Here is a 21,667-nt window from a genome sequence, read left to right as displayed (position 1 = left end):
CGGTCATATACTCATCTGGAGTGGCACGGGATTGTGGATTATAAGGGGTTGAACACAAAGCAAGAGAAAAGTATCTGTTTTCACAAGAATGTGCTTTAAACTCTACATTAAAAAGCATTTTTCCAGAACTTCTTGTTGTCTGTATACCTCTGCTCAAATTTAATTTAGGCCTTATAATAAAGAAACAATACTATTTTTGTTCATGCGACTTTAGATAAAAACTTTTTTTAAAAATAAATATAAAATTTGTAACTTAAAGAAGTTCATAGTTGAATGTTTTATGAATAGGATCATCTGAGCAAGCCAGTTCACAACAGTACATCTTGATTACAGCCCAACTGTAAAAAAAAAAAAATCTTTGCTAAAGCCCTTTAACCCCTTAAGGACCAGCGACGTACCCTGTATGTCGCTGGCCTTTTTTTGGGACTTGATTGTTTTATAGCGTAGTCTTGCCACCAGTGTTGAGACTGCTCTATTCCACAAAGCCTGCTGGAGGGAGGGCATTAATAGAGTGTTCTTGCTAGACTTGTGCTATTATGTCCTGAAAAAACCCTTAACGACCAGTGACATACAGGGTACATTGTGGTCATTAAGGGGTTAAGAACGTACTTCTCCATCGTCCTGTAGCAGGCTGTAAACAGGACACATATTCAGTGAGTCTTCTTTCAAAAGCTTTCAGATCTAGAAAGAAAGAAGAAAAAAAAAAAAGTAATAAATTCCAAAAACAAAACTAAATTATCTAACAAAGTCATTGTTTGATTAAAAAACAGATCAGGAAAATGCTGAGCAAACCTTTAAGGGGATAGGAAAGACAAAATGAAACTTGCATGATTCAGATAGTGCATGTCATTTTAAGACACTTTTACATTCACTTCTATTTTCAAATGTGCTTTGTTCTCTTGGTAACCCTTATTGAAAAAGAATACACACATAGCCTACACTAGTGGGAGCCGCTGCTAATTGGTGCCTGCACACATTTGTCTCTTGTGATTGGCTAACTAGATGTGTTCATCTTGCTGCCAGTAGTACAATGCTGTTCCTTCAGCAAAAGTATAACAAGAGAACAAAGCAAACTTAATAATGGAAGTTAATTGGAAAGTTGTTTAAAATTGTATGTTCTATCCGAATCATAAAATAAAATTTTGGGGTTTCCTGTCCCTTTATTTTCTAAATTTTGCAATCAAATATATTTAATAAAAATGTCCCTTATGTTTAGTCTTCACATTTTTTCTATTCTTTAGGCATGTGTATTAAAGTGACAGTAAACACCTTGTTATTTCAAGATTTGCAGTCTTGCAAAATAAAAAAACAAACAAAACAAAAAACACTGGTTGAGTTTGAAAAAAGTTTAAATCCATTAAAAAGGTATATAAACTCCAAAATTTTCTTTCACGATTCAGATACTACATGCAATTTTAAACAACTTACTAGTTTACATCTATTATCAAATTTGATTAATTCTATTGGTATCCTTTGTTGAAGAAACAGCAATGCACTAATGTAAGCTAGCTGAACACGTGTGCCAATGACAAGAGACATATGTGCAGTCACCAATTAACAGCTCGCTCCCAGTAGTGCATTGCTGCTCCTGAGCCTTATATAAAATGTTTAGTTATGTGTAATGAAAAAACACTTTCATTGTTTATTTTGCACACTGTTCATGTAGTTTAACTCTAAAAATTGAGTTTTTAATTCTCAGAACAGAACGCAAGCTGCTGAATTATCAAGGCTAACTCTGCTACATACATTAACCTAATTGGCTTTAACTGATAACAACTGCTGGGATTTTGACCCCTCAAAACCAACCAACTAGATTACATATGGGTGTTATAAAATATATATCTTAGAATTCAATGTGCCCTTTAAATCCAGTAATCAAACAACACAGTGACATTTATGACATTCATCTAATCATACACATACTTAAAAGTCTTACTATATTTTGTCAAAAGTATTGTGCCGAACGTCATCCATTTAAATGAATTATTGGTATCTGGGTGAAAGGGGTATTAAACTGCTGGATACAATTACAGTAGCAGGGTTACTATAATATTGTTTGTTACTCCAGTACTTATGTGCCTGTAGCTCTCTAACGTCCTTCTCTTATTTTAACCCATTACAGATGCCAGTTGGTAAAGCTCCGCATTTTTATACTGGGTGCTGCCATTTTTGTGCATACATATTGTTGTATCAACTGACATCCTTGCACGGCTATTGGTCTAGAGGTGAAAACGTCAACTCACTGGAGAAAGCGTTATGCCGTGGGCAGCCGGCTGTGTTAGGGTGAGTCTAATATTGTTTTTTTATGAAACGATGACAGAAAAGAATGCTTATTTTTTGCGATGGTAAATCCTAGCGTTTGTTATACGCTTGGATTTACCATCACTTTATATGGCAGAGCCCAGAGTGAAGATGCAGAGCACCTACGAAGGGTTAAAATAAAAGAATAGCTCTGAAGAGAGCTGCAGGCACAGGAGGAAATAACAGTAGCATGCGGAGAATAAATATATAAAAGACCATAAATTAAAGTGAAGGTAAAGTTATCCTATATTTAACACTTCATACCATTTATCAATATGACTTTACTGTAGTCGCTAGGTCTTTTGACATTTATGCTACAATTTTCTTAAAAATTGTAATTCAAATTCCCTACCGTTTGTCTCCCGACTCCTCCCAAGTCCTACTTCCCTGTTTTGCATTTGGTGACGCTTTCAGAAGTCCCATCCGCTCTATGTCTCTCAAATGTGTGTGCGCAACTCGGCGATGCTGCTTTTCAATGTGCATCACCGATCTATTATTTCTACTGCGCATACGCTAACTGACATTGTAAGAAGCCTGGGATTCCGGCCTGGTAGTAGGACGCATGCGCGAAACAGGAGCGTGTGTCATTTACAAGCTAAAGATAAATCTAATAGCGCATGCGCTGATGAGTAAAGGGGCTGATGACGTGGATTGACGGTCGCCTAACGGCCGAAATTTCGCTTAACTAATAGAAAAACGTGATCGATAGAATTTTTTATATATATATATATATATATATATATATATATATATATATATATATATATATATATATATATATATATATATATATATACAGGGAGTACAGAATTATTAGGCAAGTTGTATTTTTGAGGATTAATTTTATTATTGAACAACAACCATGTTCTCAATGAACCCAAAAAACTCATTAATATCAAAGCTGAATATTTTTGGAAGTAGTTTTTAGTTTGTTTTCAGTTATAGCTATTTTAGGGGGATATCTGTGTGTGCAGGGGACTATTACTGTGCATAATTATTAGGCAACTTAAGAAAAAACAAATATATACCCATTTCAATTATTTATTTTTACCAGTGAAACCAATATAACATCTCAACATTCACAAATATACATTTCTGACATTCAAAAACAAAACAAAAACAAATCAGTGACCAATATAGCCACCTTTCTTTGCAAGGACACTCAAAAGCCTGCCATCCATGGATTCTGTCAGTGTTTTGATCTGTTCACCATCAACATTGCGTGCAGCAGCAACCACAGCCTCCCAGACACTGTTCAGAGAGGTGTACTGTTTTACCTCCTTGTAAATCTCACATTTGATGATGGACCACAGGTTCTCAATGGGGTTCAGATCAGGTGAACAAGGAGGCCATGTCATTAGATTTTCTTCTTTTATACCCTTTCTTGCCAGCCACGCTGTGGAGTACTTGGACGCGTGTGATGGAGCATTGTCCTGCATGAAAATCATGTTTTTCTTGAAGGATGCAGACTTCTTCCTGTACCACTGCTTGAAGAAGGTGTCTTCCAGAAACTGGCAGTAGGACTGGGAGTTGAGCTTGACTCCATCCTCAACCCGAAAAGGCCCCACAAGCTCATCTTTGATGATATCAGCCCAAACCAGTACTCCACCTCCACCTTGCTGGCGTCTGAGTCGGACTGGAGCTCTCTGTCCTTTACCAATCCAGCCACGGGCCCATCCATCTGGCCCATCAAGACTCACTCTCATTTCATCAGTCGATAAAAACTTAGAAAAATCAGTCTTGAGATATTTCTTGGCCAAGTCTTGACGTTTCAGCTTGTGTGTCTTGTTCAGTGGTGGTCCTCTTTCAGCCTTTCTTACCTTGGCCATGTCTCTGAGTATTGCACACCTTGTGCTTTTGGGCACTCCAGTGATGTTGCAGCTCTGAAATATGGCCAAACTGGTGGCAAGTGGCATCTTGGCAGCTGCACGCTTGACTTTTCTCAGTTCATGGGCAGTTATTTTGCGCCTTGGTTTTTCCCACACGCTTCTTGCGACCTGTTGACTATTTTGAATGAAACGCTTGATTGTTCGATGATCACGCTTCAGAAGCTTTGCAATTTTAAGAGTGCTGCATCCCTCTGCAAGATATCTCACTATTTTTGACTTTTCTGAGCCTGTCAAGTCCTTCTTTTGACCCATTTTGCCAAAGGAAAGGAAGTTGCCTAATAATTATGCACACCTGATATAGGGTGTTGATGTCATTAGACCACACCCCTTCTCATTACAGAGATGCACATCACCTAATATGCTTAATTGGTAGTAGGCTTTCAAGCCTATACAGCTTGGAGTAAGACAACATGCATAAAGAGGATGATGTGGTCAAAATACTCATTTGCCTAATAATTCTGCACTCCCTGTATATCTCTATCTATCTCAAGAAAGGATCACCAGCGCTAATATACTGCAATAGGTTCACATAAATAGAGACAAAAACTCTACAAATCAACTTTTAAGGCCCCAATGGTCCTACAGTAATGTAATGAACTATATCACACTGTCAACCTAAAAGTACAATAGTGGTCTATGTATATAACACACCAAATTATGCTTAAAGGCTTATACAAAATAGAGGAGACAAAGTGCACAAATGAGAATGGATGCTCGTGCTTCTTACAAGAGGATGCAGTGTACCCTTTACACTGTAAAGTATGATGAATATATATATGATGAAATAAAGAGAGACTCTATAGACAACAGCACACAGAGAAAACAGTCTTATAAATAGTAATAATATGTTATGGTAATTCCAAAGGTGAGTTAGCGTAGAGTGGATCCACCTTCACCAATATATATCAATCACGTATCAGGTAAGTGATAGGCAATAAAAAAGTAAATTTATGCTTACCTGACAAATTGATTTCTTCTATGATACGACGAGTCCACGGATTCATCCTTTACTTGTGGGATATTATCCTCCTGCTAACAGGAAGTGGCAAAGAGTACCACAGCAGAGCTGTCTATATAGCTCCTCCCTTGACTCCACCCCCCCAGTCATTCGACCGAAGGTATGGGAAGAAAAAGGAGAAACTAAAAAGGTGCAGAGGTGACTGAAGTTTTAAATAAAAAAAATATAATCTGTCTTAAAATGACAGGGCGGGCCGTGGACTCGTCGTATCATAGAAGAAATCAATTTATCAGGTAAACATAAATTTACTTTTCTTCTACAAGATACGACAAGTCCACGGATTCATCCTTTACTTGCGGGATACAATACCAAAGCTACAGGACACGGATGAATGGGAGGGACAAGACAGATGCCTAACCAGAAGGCACCACTGCATGTAGAACCTCTCCCCCAAAAATAGCCTCCGAAGAAGCAAAAGTATCAAATTTGTAAAATTTGTAAAAGGTATGAAGGGAAGACCAAGTCGCAGCCTTACAAATCTGTTCAACAGAAGCATAGTTTTTAAAAGCCCATGTGGAAGCCACCGCTCTAGTAGAGTGGGCTGTAATCCTTTCAGGAGGCTGCTGTCCAGCAGTCTCGTATGCCAACCGGATGATGCTTTTCAGCCAAAAAGAAAGAGAGGTAGCCATAGCTTTTTGACCTCCACGTTATCCAGAATAGACAACAAACAGAGAAGATGTTTGACGGAAATCTTTGGTCGCTTGCAAGTAAAACTTCAAAGCACGAACCACGTCCAAGTTGTGTAACAGACGTTCCTTCTTAGAAGGATTAGGACACAGAGAAGGAACAACAATTTCCTGATTAATATTCTTATTAGTAACAACCTTAGGAAGGAATCCAGGTTTGGTACGCAAAACCACCTTATTGGAATGGAAAACAAGATAAGGCGAGTCGCATTGCAATGCAGATAGTTCAGAAACTCTTCGAGCCGAAGAGATAGCAACTAAAAACAGAACTTTCCAAGATAGAAGCTTAATATCTATGGAATGCATAGGTTCAAACGGATCCCCTTGAAGAACCTTAAGAACTAAATTCAAACTCCATGGCGGACCAACAGGTTTAAACACAGGCTTGATTCTAACTAAAGCCTGACAAAAACGACTGAACATCTGCCAGACGCTTGTGCAGTAAAATTGATAAAGCAGATATCTGTCCCTTTAGGGAACTAGCTGATAACCCCCTTCTCCAATCCTTCTTGGAGAAAGGACAAAATCCTAGGAATCCTGATCTTACTCCATAAGTAGCCTTTGGATTCACACCAATAAAGATATTTACGCCATATCTTATGGTAAATTTTCCTAGTGACAGGCTTTCGAGCCTGAATCAAAAGGTATCTATGACCGACTCAGAGAATCCCCGCTTAGATAAAATCAAGCGTTCATTCTCCAGGCAGTCAGCCGCAGAGAAACTAGATTTGGATGCTGGAACGGACCTTGAATGAGAAGGTCCTGTCTCAGTGGCAGTGTCCACAGTGGCAGAGATGACATTTCCACCAGGTCTGCATACCAAGTCCTGCATGGCCACGCAGGTGCTATCAAAATCACTGAGGCCCTCTCCTGTTTGATTATGGCAATCAGACGAGGAAGGAGAGGAAATGGTAGAAACACATAAGCCAGGTTGAACGACCAAGGTACTGCTTGGGGATCCCTTGATCTGGACCCGTAACAAGGAAGTTTGGCATTCTGACGAGACGCCATCAGATCCAATTCTGGTGTGCCCCATTGATGAATCAATTGAGCAAACACCTCCGGATGGAGCTCCCACTCCCCCGGAAGAAAAGTCTGACGACTTAGAAAATCCACTTCCCAGTTCTCCACTCCTGGGATATAGATTGCTGATAGATGGCAAGAGTGAGTCTCTGCCCATCAAATTATTTTGGAAACCTCTATCATCGCTAGAGAACTCTTTGTTCCCCCCCTGATGACTGATATATGCTAGTGTCGTGATATTGTCCGACTGGAATCTTATGAATCTGGCCGAAGCCAGCTGAGGCCACGCCTAAAGCGCATTTAATATCGCTCTCAGTTCTAGAATATTTATTGGAAGGAGAGCCTCCTCCTGAGTCCACACACCTTGTGCTTTCAGGGAATTCCAGACTGCACCCCAGCCCAATAGGCTGGCGTCCGTCGCCACTATGACCCATGCTGGCCTGCGGAAACACATTCCCTGGGACAGATGATCCTGTGACAACCACCAAAGAAGAGAGTGTCTCTGGTCTCTTGATCCAGATTTATCTGAGGAGATAAATCTGCATAATCCCCATCCCACTGTCTGAGCATGCATAGTTGCAGTGGTCTGAGATGCAAGCGAGCAAACGGAACTATGTCCATTGCCGCTACCATTAGTCCAATTACCTCCATACACTGAGCCACTGACGGCCGAGGAATGGAATGAAGTGCTCGGCAGGTGGTTAAGATCTTTCATTTTCTGACCTCCGTCAGAAAAATTTTCATGTTTACCGAATCTCAGCGTTCCCAGGAATGGAACTCTTGTGAGAGGGATAAGTGAACTCTTCTGTACGTTCACCTTCCACCCGTGAGATCTTAGAAAAGCCAACACGATGTCCGTGTGAGATTTGGCTAGTTGGTAAGTTGACACCTGAATTAAGATATTGTCCAGATAAGGCGCCACTGCTATGCCCCGCAGCCTTAGAACCGCCAAAAGGGACCCTAGCACTTTTGTGAAAATTCTGGGAGCTGTGGCAAACCCGAAGGGAAGAGCCACAAACTGGTAATGCTTGTCCAGGAAGGCAAACCTGAGGAACTGGTGATGATCTTTGTGGATAGGAATGTGAAGATACGCATCCTTCAAATCCACGGTGGTCATATATTGACCCTCCTGGATCATTGGTAAAATAGTCTGAATGGTCTCCATCTTGAAGGACGGGACTCTGAGAAATTTGTTTAGGATCTTGAGTTCTAAAAATCGGTCTGAAGGTTCCCTCTTTTTTGGGAACCACGAACAGATTGGAGTAAAACCCCTGCCCCTGTTCTGCTTTTGGAACTGGGCAGATTACACCCATAGTATATAGGTCTTCTACACAGCGTAAGAACGCCTCTCTTTTTGTCTGGTTTACAGACAACCGTGAAAGATGAAATCTCCCCTTTGGAGGAGAATGTTTGAATTCTAGAAGATACCCCTGGGCCACAATTTCTAATGCCCAGGAATCCTGAAGTTTCTTGCCCAGGCCTGAGCGAAGAGAGAAAGTCTGCCCCCCACTAGATCCGGTCCCGTATCGGGGGCTGCCCCTTCATGCTGTCTTGGTAGCAGTAGCGGGCTTCTTGGCCTGTTTACCTTTATTCCAGGTCTGGTTAGGTCTCCAGACAAACTTGGATTGAGCAGAATTCCCCTCCTGCTTTGTGGCAGGGGAGGAGGTAGTGGCACCACCTTTGAAGTTTCGAAAGGAACGAAAATTATTCTGTTTGGCCCTCATTCTATTTGTCTTATCCTGAGGAAGGGCATGGCCTTTTCCTCCAGTGATGTCGGAAATGATTTCCTTCAGTTCCGGCCCGAATAGGGTCTTACCCTTGAAAGGACTAGCTAATAGCTTAGATTTTGATGACACATCAGCAGACCAGGAAAGCCATAACGCTTTCTACGCGCCAAAATGGCAAAACCTGAATTCTTTGCCGCTAATTTAGCCAGTTGAAAAGCGACATCTGTAATAAAAGAATTAGCTAGCTTGAGAGCCATAATTCTATCTAAAATCTCATCCAATGGGGTCTCAACCTTAAGAGACTCCTCAAGAGCCTCGAACCAAAAAGCAGCTGCAGTAGTTACAGGAACAATGCACGCTATAGGTTGCAGAAGAAAACCCTGATGAATAAATATTCTCTTTAGAAGACCCTCTAATTTTTTATCCATAGGATCTTTGAAAGCACAACTGTCCTCAATAGGTATAGTTGTACGCTTAGCTAGGGTAGAAACAGCTCCCTCCACCTTAGGAACCGTCTGCCACGAATCCCGAATGGTGTCAGATATGGGAAACATTTTCTTAAAAAGTAGGAGGGGGAGAGAACGGAATGCCTGGTCTATCCCATTCCTTAGTAACAATGTCCGAAAGCCTCTTAGGGACCGGAAAAACATTAGTGTAAGAAGGAACCTCTAGATATCTATCCATTTTACACAATTTCTCTGGAGGAATTACAATAGGGTCACAGTCATCCAGAGTCGCTAAAACCTCCCTGAGTAACAAGCGGAGGTGTTCAAGCTTAAACGCCGTCATATCTGAGTCTGTTTAAGGGAACATCTTTCCTGAATCAGAAAGCTCTCCCTCAGACAGCAATTCCCCTACCCCCAATTCAGAGCATTGTGAGGGTACATAGGAGATGGCTAATAAAGCGTCAGAGGGCTCAGCATTTACTCTCATACCGGACCTACTGCGCTTCCCCTGCAAACCAGGCAGTTGAGATAATACTCTGAGAGGGTAGTAGACATAACTGCGGCCATATCTTGCAGGGTGAAAGAATTAGACGCACTAGAAGTACTTGGCGTCGCTTGTGCGGCCGTTAAAAGGTTGTGACACTTGGGGAGAAGTAGATGGCAAAACCTGATTCTCTTCTGACTGAGAATCATCCTGCGACATACTTTTATAAGCTAAAATATGTTCTTTGCAATGTAAGGCCATTTCAGTACATGGACACATTTTAAGTGGGGGTTCCACAATGGCTTCTAAACACATGGAACATTGGCTTTCCTCAATGTCAGACGTGTTAAAAAGGCTAGTAATGACCACAAACAGGCTTGAAAACACTTTATTTAGTGAAAAAATAACAACCTGAAAAAACGGTACTGCGCCTTTAAGATAAAAAAAGCATACAATTTTTCCAAAACTGCTTAACAATCAAATTGTCCCAATTTTAATGGTAAAAGCATCCCAATACTGCAGCTAAGTTTGCCCCACAAGGAAAGGAATACTTAACCCTTACAGGAAAAAACGGAAAAATGCAAAACGTTTATTTCAATAAAAAGCACACCCTGCACCTGTGGCGCCTACCTGCCCTCAGGGGTCTGTACAACCGGGTTAAACCTTTGTTTTGGCCCAATACAGCTCACAAAGGCCCAACGGATCTGGAGCTTGCTTGAGAAAAAACAGAATTTATGCTTACCTGATAAATTACTTTCTCCAACGGTGTGTCCGGTCCACGGCGTCATCCTTACTTGTGGGATATTCTCTTCCCCAACAGGAAATGGCAAAGAGTCCCAGCAAAGCTGGTCACATGATCCCTCCTAGGCTCCGCCCACCCCAGTCATTCGACCGACGGACAGGAGGAAATATATATAGGAGAAACCATACGATACCGTGGTGACTGTAGTTAGAGAAAATAATTCATCAGACCTGATTAAAAAACCAGGGCGGGCCGTGGACCGGACACACCGTTGGAGAAAGTAATTTATCAGGTAAGCATAAATTCTGTTTTCTCCAACATTGGTGTGTCCGGTCCACGGCGTCATCCTTACTTGTGGGAACCAATACCAAAGCTTAGGACACGGATGAAGGGAGGGAGCAAATCAGGTCACCTAAACGGAAGGAACCACAGCTTGCAAAACCTTTCTCCCAAAAATAGCCTCCGAAGAAGCAAAAGTATCAAATTTGTAAAATTTGGCAAAAGTGTGCAGTGAAGACCAAGTCGCTGCGTTACATATCTGGTCAACAGAAGCCTCGTTCTTGAAGGCCCATGTGGAAGCCACAGCCCTAGTGGAGTGAGCTGTGATTCTTTCGGGAGGCTGCCGTCCGGCAGTCTCATAAGCCAATCGGATAATGCTTTTAAGCCAAAAGGAAAGAGAGAGGTAGAAGTCGCTTTTTGACCTCTCCTTTTACCAGAATAAACAACAAACAAGGAAGATGTTTGTCTGAAATCTTTAGTAGCCTCTAAATAGAATTTTAGAGCACGGACTACGTCCAAATTGTGTAACAAACGTTCCTTCTTTGAAACTGGATTCGGACACAAAGAAGGTACAACTATCTCCTGGTTAATATTTTTGTTAGAAACAACTTTAGGAAGAAAACCAGGCTTAGTACGCAAAACCACCTTATCTGCATGGAACACCAGATAGGGCGGAGAACACTGCAGAGCAGATAACTCTGAAACTCTTCTAGCAGAAGAAATTGCAACTAAAAACAAAACTTTCCAAGATAGTAACTTAATATCTATGGAATGTAAAGGTTCAAACGGAACCCCTTGAAGAACTGAAAGAACTAGATTTAGACTCCAGGGAGTAGTCAAAGGTCTGTAAACAGGCTTGATAATAACCAGAGCCTGAACAAATGCTTGAACATCTGGCACGGCTGCCAGTCTTTTGTGAAGTAAAACAGATAAAGCAGAGATCTGTCCCTTTAGAGAACTTGCAGATAATCCTTTCTCCAAACCTTCTTGTAGAAAGGATAGAATCTTAGGAATTTTTATCTTGTTCCATGGGAATCCTTTGGATTCACACCAACAGATATATTTTTTCAATATTTTATGGTAAATTTTTCTAGTTACAGGCTTTCTAGCCTGAATCAGAGTATCTATTACAGAATCTGAAAACCCACGCTTTGATAAAATCAAGCGTTCAATCTCCAAGCCGACAGTTGGAGGGAAACCAGATTCGGATGTTCGAATGGACCCTGAACAAGAAGGTCCTGTCTCAAAGGTAGCTTCCATGGTGGAGCCGATGACATATTCACCAGGTCTGCATACCAAGTCCTGCGTGGCCACGCAGGAGCTATCAAGATCACCGAGGCCCTCTCCTGATTGATCCTGGCTACCAGCCTGGGAATGAGAGGAAACGGTGGAAATACATAAGCTAGGTTGAAGGTCCAAGGTGCTACTAGTGCATCTACTAGAGTCGCCTTGGGATCCCTGGATCTGGACCCGTAGCAAGGAACCTTGAAGTTCTGACGAGACGCCATCAGATCCATGTCTGGAATGCCCCATAATTGAGTTATTTGGGCAAAGATTTCCGGATGGAGTTCCCACTCCCCCGGATGGAATGTCTGACGACTCAGAAAATCCGCTTCCCAATTTTCCACTCCTGGGATGTGGATCGCAGACAAGTGGCAGGAGTGATCCTCCGCCCATTGAATTATCTTGGTCACTTCTTTCATCGCCAGGGAACTCCTTGTTCCCCCCTGATGATTGACATATGCAACGGTCGTCATGTTGTCTGATTGAAACCTTATGAATTTGGCCTTTGCTAGTTGAGGCCAAGCCCTGAGAGCATTGAATATCGCTCTTAGTTCCAGAATGTTTATCGGGAGAAGAGACTCTTCCCGAGACCATAGACCCTGAGCTTTCAGGGATTCCCAGACCGCGCCCCAGCCCACTAGACTGGCGTCGGTCGTGACAATGACCCACTCTGGTCTGCGGAAGCTCATTCCCTGTGACAGATTGTCCAGGGTCAGCCACCAACGGAGTGAATCTCTGGTCTTTTGATCTACTTGAATCATCGGAGACAAGTCTGTATAATCCCCATTCCACTGTCTGAGCATGCACAGTTGTAATGGTCTTAGATGAATTCGTGCAAAAGGAACTATGTCCATTGTTGCAACCATCAATCCTATTACTTCCATGCACTGCGCTATGGAAGGACGAGGAACAGAATGAAGTACTTGACAAGAGCTTAGAAGTTTTGATTTTCTGACCTCTGTCAGAAAAATCCTCATTTCTAAGGAATCTATTATTGTTCCCAAGAAGGGAACTCTTGTTGACGGGGACAGAGAACTTTTTTCTTTGTTCACCTTCCATCCGTGAGATCTGAGAAAGGCTAGGACGATGTCCGTATGAGCCTTTGCTTTTGACAGGGACGACGCTTGAATTAGGATGTCGTCCAAGTAAGGTACTACTGCAATGCCCCTTGGTCTTAGAACCGCTAGAAGGGACCCTAGTACCTTTGTGAAAATCCTTGGAGCAGTGGCCAAATGGAAGTGCCACAAACTGGTAATGCTTATCCAGAAAAGCGAACCTTAGGAACTGATGATGTTCTTTGTGGATAGGAATATGTAGGTACGCATCCTTTAAATCCACGGTAGTCATAAATTGACTTTCCTGGATGGTGGGTAGGATCGTTCGAATAGTTTCCATTTTGAATGATGGTACCCTGAGAAATTTGTTTAGGATCTTCAGATCCAAAATTGGTCTGAATGTTCCCTCTTTTTTGGGAACTATGAACAGATTGGAATAAAATCCCATTCCTTGTTCTCTTATTGGAACTGGATGTATCACTCCCATCTTTAACAGGTCTTCTACACAATGTAAGAATGCCTGTCTCTTTATTTGGTTTGAAGATAAGTGAGACCTGTGGAACCTTCCCCTTGGGGGTAGTTCCTTGAATTCCAGGAGATAACCTTGAGAAACTATTTCTAGCGCCCAAGGATCCTGAACATCTCTTGCCCAAGCCTGAGCAAAGAGAGAGAGTCTGCCCCCCACTAGATCCGGTCCCGGATCGGGGGCTATCCCTTCATGCTGTTTTGGTAGCAGTGGTAGGCTTCTTTACCCTTGTTCCAGCCTTGCATTGGTTTCCAGGCTGGTTTGGGTTGTGAAGTATTACCCTCTTGCTTAGAGGATGCAGAATTAGAGGCTGGTCCGTTTCTGCGAAAGGGACGAAAATTAGGCTTATTTTTAGCCTTAAAAGACCTATCCTGTGGGAGGGCGTGGCCCTTTCCCCCAGTGATGTCTGAAATAATCTCTTTCAAATCTGGTCCAAATAATGTTTTACCTTTGAAAGGAATGTTAAGCAATTTTGTCTTGGAAGACACATCCGCTGACCAAGACTTTAGCCAAAGCGCTCTGCGCGCCACGATAGCAAACCCTGAATTTTTCGCCGCTAATCTAGCTAATTGCAAAGCGGCATCTAAAACAAAAGAGTTAGCCAATTTAAGTGCTTGAACTCTGTCCATAACCTCCTCATACGAAGATTCTTTACTGAGCGACTTTTCTAGTTCCTCGAACCAGAAACACGCTGCCGTAGTGACAGGAACAATGCATGAAATTGGTTGTAGAAGGTAACCTTGCTGTACAAAAATCTTTTTAAGCAAACCCTCTAATTTTTTATCCATAGGATCTTTGAAAGCACAACTATCTTCGATAGGAATAGTAGTGCGTTTGTTTAGAGTAGAAACCGCCCCCTCGACCTTGGGGACTGTCTGCCATAAGTCCTTTCTGGGGTCGACTATAGGAAATAATTTCTTAAATATAGGGGGGGGGAACAAAAAGGTATGCCGGGCTTTTCCCACTCTTTATTTACTATGTCCGCCACCCGCTTGGGTATAGGAAAAGCGTCGGGGGGCACCGGAACCTCTAGGAACTTGTCCATCTTACATAATTTCTCTGGAACGACCAAATTGTCACAATCATCCAGAGTAGATAACACCTCCTTAAGCAGTGCGCGGAGATGTTCTAATTTAAATGTCACAACATCAGGTTCAGCTTGATGAGAAATTTTTCCTGAATCTGAGATTTCTCCATCAGACAAAACCTCCCTCATGGCCCCTTGAGATTGGTGTGAGGGTATGTCAGAACAGTTATCATCAGCGCCCTCTTGCTCTTCAGTGTTTAAAACAGAGCAATCGCGCTTTCTCTGATAAGTAGGCATTTTGGATAAAAGATTTGCTATGGAGTTATCCATTACAGCCGTTAATTGTTGCATGGTAATAAGTATTGGCGCACTAGATGTACTAGGGGCCTCCTGTGTGGGCAAAACTGGTGTAGACACAGTAGGGGATGATGTAGTATCATGTTTACTCCCGTCATTTGAGGAATCATCTTGGGCAATATCATTATCTGTGGCAGTACTGTCCTTACTTTGTTTGGACACTATGGCACAATTATCACATAAATTTAAATGGGGAGACACATTGGCTTTCATACATATAGAACATAGCTTATCTGATGGTACAGACATGTTAAACAGGCTTAAACTTGTCAACAAAGCACAAAAAACGTTTTAAAATAAAACCGTTACTGTCTCTTTAAATTTCAAAACTGAAAACACTTTATTACTGAATATGTGAAAAAGTATGAAGGAATTGTTCAAAAATTACCAAAATTTCACCACAGTGTCTTAAGGCATTAAAAGTATTGCACACCAAATTTCAGAGCTTTAACCCTTAAAATAACGGAACTGGAGCCGTTTTTAAATTTAACCCCTATACAGTCCCAGCTATATGCTTTGCTGAGACCCAACCAAGCCCAGAGGGGAATACGATACCAAATGACGCCTTCTAGAAGCTTTTTTTAGTGATTCTTAGATCCTCACACATGCATCTGCATGCCTTGCTCTCCAAAAACAACTGCGCAGTAATGGCGCGAAAATGAGGCTCAGTCTATAACTAGAAAGGCCCCCAGACTAAAAAAGGTGTCCAACACAGTGCCTGCCGTTTAATAAACGTTCCCCAAGATTATAATGCCAATTATTAGCTAGAATCTGCATAATATGCCCCAATAAAGCAATCGTTTTAGCCCATAAAAATGTCTACCAGTTTTTAAGCCCTTTTTTAAGCCCTTTATTCTTTTATGTTTGACTAAGAAAATGGCTTACCGGTCCCCATGAGGGGAAATGACAGCCTTCCAGCATTACATGGTCTTGTTAGAAATATGGCTAGTCATACCTTAAGCAGAAAAGTCTGCTAACTGTTTCCCCCAACTGAAGTTACTTCATCTCAACAGTTCTGTGTGGAAACAGCAATCGATTTTAGTTACTGTCTGCTAAAATCATCTTCCTCTCACAAACAGAAATCTTCATCCTTTTCTGTTTCAGAGTAAATAGTACATACCAGCACTATTTTAAAAAAACAAACACTTGATAGAAGAATAAAAACTACATTTAAACACCAAAAAATTCTTAACCATCTCCGTGGAGATGTTGCCTGTGCAACGGCAAAGAGAATGACTGGGGTGGGCGGAGCCTAGGAGGGATCATGTGACCAGCTTTTCTGGGACTCTTTGCCATTTCCTGTTGGGGAAGAGAAAATCCCACAAGTAAGGATGACGCCGTGGACCGGACACACCAATGTTGGAGAAAACAACTGCGCAACTGAGGTGCGAAAATAGGCCCCGCCCATCTCACTCGATGCCTCACAGCCCAACTTAACCGCACCAGAGCGGTCTAAAAACCTAGCCATGTGGGTTCATAAACCCAGAAATGAAGCCATGTGTACCCTTCTTGAATAAAGCATAAAAACGTCTCTCCTTTAAATAGGTTAACTGCACTCCCAAACATGTAAACGTTTGCCCACAAACATCAGTGTCAACCATTTTTATATAGCCCATATATACAAGCTCAGTAATACCCCTCTTTATACTTTAGGATTACTGCTTACCCTCTCCCTCATGGGGATACTGTCAGCCAATTCTGAAATAACACAGTCTCTCCAGAAAAAAAATGGACTGAACATACCTCACTGCTTATAGCATGAAAAACGTTCCTCACACTGAAGTTTAAGTACTCCTCAGCCATTATGTGGGAACTGCACTGGATCTTAGTAACAACTGCTAAGATCATCAGCCTCCAGGCAGAAGTCTTCATCCACCTGCTGCCTGAGGGAAAATAGTACACACCGGTACCATTTAAAATAAAAAAATCTTGCTTGAAGAAAATAAAAACTAACATTTTATCACCTCTTTCACTTTACCCTTCCTAGTACTTAGAGCAGGCAAAGAGAATGACTGGGGGGTGGAGTCAAGGGAGGAGCTATATAGACAGCTCTGCTGTGGTGCTCTTTGCCCCTTCCTGTTAGCAGGAGGATAATATCCCACAAGGATGAATCCGTGGACTCGTCGTATCTTATAGAAGAAAATCCCAACAGGACTGGAGAAATATGTATGTATATAAAACCTCTAAGAATTGTTGATATAAAATGATGTAGATTACAATTAAAATCAACTACTCTGCAGAATAAAATCAGCGGTTGTAAGTACCTAACAGCCCAATTGACATACACCTATACCAGAGGTGTATGTCAAGTGGGCTGTTAAGTACTCATAACTGATTGAGGTTAAAAAGTGTGAGTTTATACTTGTCTTTTTAAAATATTTTTGTTGTTGAAATATACAGTACAGTATTACACTATCAGTTTTTGCATTCTCTTTCCATTGGATACATTATATTTGTGAGAACAACCATCTTCAGGAAGAGTCCACCTCCTACATCGTAACAACAGGTTGATAACAATCGGTGGCTTTGTGTTTCTCCTGAACGTTGTCCTTGCCTCATAAGATTGAGGTACCAGCTGGTAAGCTTACATCCATTGCTTTGATTGGGATAAATCCACACTTGGAATATTGGTGAAGGTAGATCCACTCTACGCTAATGCACCTTTGGAATTACCATAAGTTTATTAGCTCACAATGTATTATGATTAGGCCTATATATATATTCACAATTGTGAGTGATCTAAAGTATAACAAATAACGATCGCTAGTTACTGATGCAAAATTGCTAATGATAAAAAGCTAATGTAAAGTGTCAATTCGAGTAAGTAATGATAAAAAAAAACACACGTATCAAAAATAATAAGCTTAACCAGTTAGATATAGTGTACAAATAATGTAAAATTCAGGTGTGTTAATTTCACTAGATATAAGGAGATGTGATGTTCAGTGACTTGAATGAGTATAGGATTGGTGTGGGGTTGCATTAACCTAGCATTTCCATATATCCTAGTCCTGCTGTGATATTCACAAATACGGTGGGCATATGAAACTATATACTACAACATAAGTGACCTACTCCTTATATCTAGTGAAATTAACACACCTGACTTTTACATTATTTGTACACTATATCTAACTGGTTAAGCTTATTATTTTCGATACGTGTTTTTTGATCATGACTTACTCGAATTGACACTTTACATTAGCTTTTTATCATTAGCAATTTTGCATCAGTAACTAGCGATCGTTATTTGTTATACTTTAGATCACTCACAATTGTGAATATATATAGGACTAATCATAATACATTGTGATCTAATAAACTTACTACCACACCGATTTTGGTACAGGAGTGTATTTTAATTGTTTGTGTAACAAACCAAGAAGTTGGTTTTTTTAAATATTAATAATAAAGGTTATATTTTAAAACCCTGTTGGGGATTTCTGTCCTTTAGTTTTGGGCCCAGAGTGCTGTAAGTGCAAACTTTGGGAACTTTGGTATCCTTTATATCAATTTTCCTTTTCGTTTGGATTGACTTTGTGCACAAGCACCATTTCTTCTCAATACTTATAAGTTAACATACATGAGACTTATTGACATATATGTAAATAAACCTTAAGAGGAAAAGCCCGAGTAGTGCCACAGTTCATTTGGTATATATATATATATATATATATATATATATATATATATATATATATATATATATATATATATATATATATATATATATATATATACATATATATATATATATATATATACATATATATATATATACACATATATACACACACATATATACACTCCATTATATATGTATGGGCTATCCGGCTTGGCGCCAGTTGGAACAGACTGCTATTTGCAAAACAGCGTTCTGCCGTGGGCCATTACAAAATTCTCCTAATAAAAACAAATGCATCCATGTGGATTCTAATTTTGGCTGGAATGTCCTTCCCACTAAAAATTGATGATTTTAGGCTCAGTATTTCTTCAGGATTTACAGATATTTATAGGGTTAAAATATCAACCCATGACTTCTAAAATATTAAACAAATAAATACTACGTTAGCTATAGTACAATAAACTTAGATAAAAATTAAGTTATGTACCTTATTTGATACAATAAGAAAAACAAAACAAAAACCCCCCCATAAAAATAAATAAAATGATGTATGAGAAATCAACATGTTTAAAAGAACTATATGATTGAATTACTTTTGAAACCTACTGGTATATAATCATACCTGTACTTAGCCATATATTGTTAGGGGGATTTGGGGCTAGTATGAGAATCCATGCTCTAGTATCTCTACCTATCATATGGAAGATAGTATGTAAATTATATCACTCTGGGTAACCAATTATAATAAATTAATGTAAATATTGTATGCTAAACTGTGTGTTGGTGTGGGACCGTACCTCCACCTGGCTGCTTAATGTTAGTGTAGAGGGAAATTGGGGCTAGTATGAAAATATATGCTCTTACATCTCTACCTATCCTAACAGAGGCTAATGTAGTCAGGGAGAGTCCCTCAAACAATTTGCCTACAAGAGGGGGAGGAAAGATGAAAGGTGGGGGTGTTAAGAATAAATGCACAACCTCAAAATTGGCATTTAATCCCTTAGGGTAAATACAGTCCAAATTAAATATCCATTTGGATTCAGTCCTAAGTATTTTGAGTTCCATGTCCCCCTTCTCCAGTATTTGGGTACTTTACTTATCCCAATATATTTAAAACTGCTGTCACTCCCTCCATGCACGTCTTTAAAATGTTTGTAAATGGGTAGATCTACCTTTTTCCATTTTATTTGTAACATATGTTCTCTGATTCTATCTCTAAGTTTTCTTGTGGTTTGTCCAACGTACTGCAATCCACACCCACATTCAATAAGATATATGACAAACTTGTCTGTGCACCGAAATGTGTGTTTGACTTTGAATGTTTCGTTTGTAGTTTTAGATTTGAACATCCCAGTCCCAGCATACAACATTTACATTAATTTATTATAATTGATTACCCCGAGTGATAGAATCTACCTATCTTATGGAAGATAGTATGTAGAGATACTAAAGCATGGATTCTCATACTAGCCCCAAATCTCCCTAACAATATATAGCTATATATGGCCAAGTACAGGTATGATTATATACCAGTAGGTTTCAACAGTAATTCAATCATATAGTTCTTTTAAACATGTTGATTTCTCATACATCATTTTGTTTGTTTATTTATTTTTTTCTTAGTGTATCAAATAAGGTACATAACTTAATTTTCATCTAAGTTTATTGTACTATAGCTAACATAGTATTTATTTGTTTAATATTTTAGAAGTCATGGGTTGATATTTTAACCCTATAAATATCTGTAAATCCTGGAGAAATACTAAGCCTAAAATCCTCAATTTTTAGTTGGAAGGATCTATTCCATATTTGCTATCCTTATAATGACAAGGATCTATTTTTAAACATTTGAAGTTATTTTTATATTTTTCAAAATTAATAAAAAAAATTATGTAATTTTTCAATATAAGTATCTTTTATATGTATTTGAGATTTATAAACAACCACTATTTCATATACCAAGACCAGTAATAATATAAAGGATCCGATTGCAATTTAGCTAATACAGTTAGCTAAAACCCCTTTCTTGCACCAAATCATAGCTCTAAATTGACACAATAAGAAACGTAAGTGTAAACAACGTTAATAAAATAAACTGGTTTGCCCATAGTTAGCTGTGTAATAATGGAAGCATTCTCTTACTCAAAATGGAGTCCCCACTAATTAGCAAACCGGAAGTGACGTTTTACCGCAAAATTTGGCACCAAAAACAAAGGCAGATTTTCCTTTCAGATAGGATTTGATTGGAGAAGATACCATTTATAAGTAAGTTTTATGAAGCCTCATTATGTCTTGAAAAAGGCCCTATAAAAGGGCTGAAACGTGTCGACCAGTATCCCCACCAGGATTTGTGAGGCTATTTCTCTCAAGATCGTTTATTTGGGCGAGTGCAACAACAATAGCCTCTACCTATAAACGGCATTTTGTACAATGTTTTTTTTCTTTTTAGGATTGTATTGTTTATTACTAGTTATTCCAGCAGCGGGACCTTTTGGATATCAAGTTTGGAGACAGGAATCACTACTAATAATATGCACACTTATTTGGACACTTGGATTGTATCATCAGTACTATAATACCACTGGACACACAATATATATATATATATATATAGTCAGGATAGATTTAGTCCAGAGTTAGACCCAAATGCTAGAATGAGGTTTGTAAACACCCTAGCACTGAGTATATACCAGGATCTGACCCTGCGACAGCTACAGTAATATACTCACTGAAAGTTGGCACAGCAGGGTCAGGAGAAGAAACTTTGTGTAGATAGGGTTAACCAAAAGATTAATCAAGCAAGCAATGTCCAGCAACGTGTAATCAGGCAGATATGGATTAACCAATAGAGTTATCAAACAAGCAATGTCCAGCAACGTGTAATCAGGCAGATAAGGATTAACCAATAGAGTTATCAAACAAGCAATGTCCAGCAACGTGTAATCAGGCAGTTTGGGGTTAACCAGTAGAATTGTCAAACAAGCAATGTCCAGCAACGAGTAATCAGGCATTTTGGGATTAATCAGTAGAATAGTCTAGCAAGCAAAGTTCCAGCAACGTGTAATCAGGCAGTTTGAGGTTAACCAGTAGAATTGTCAAACAAGCAATGTCCAGTTATCAGGTATCAGGCAGGTAGGGGTTAAGCAGGGTTGAAGTTAAACAAGCCAGCAATACAAGAAGTTCAAAAGGTACTCACAA

At 39.9% G+C, this 21,667-nt stretch overlaps 1 protein-coding gene across 1 annotated transcript in view; it reads right to left on the bottom strand.

Moving 5' to 3' along the window:
- CNEP1R1 (CTD nuclear envelope phosphatase 1 regulatory subunit 1) overlaps positions 1 to 21,667 on the bottom strand; it is a 64,675-nt gene that overhangs the window by 39,521 nt on the left and 3,487 nt on the right. The window contains exon 2 of the mRNA XM_053699551.1: positions 610 to 681. Within this exon, the coding sequence (XP_053555526.1) occupies positions 610 to 681 (72 nt within the window). The remainder of the gene's footprint in view (positions 1 to 609; positions 682 to 21,667) is intronic.

Source organism: Bombina bombina, chromosome 1, assembly GCF_027579735.1.
Source record: "Bombina bombina isolate aBomBom1 chromosome 1, aBomBom1.pri, whole genome shotgun sequence".
Classification (NCBI taxonomy): Eukaryota; Metazoa; Chordata; class Amphibia; order Anura; family Bombinatoridae; genus Bombina; species Bombina bombina.
The sequence above is the reverse complement of the archived record's forward strand: the minus strand, read 5'-3'. Positions and strand labels throughout refer to the sequence as shown.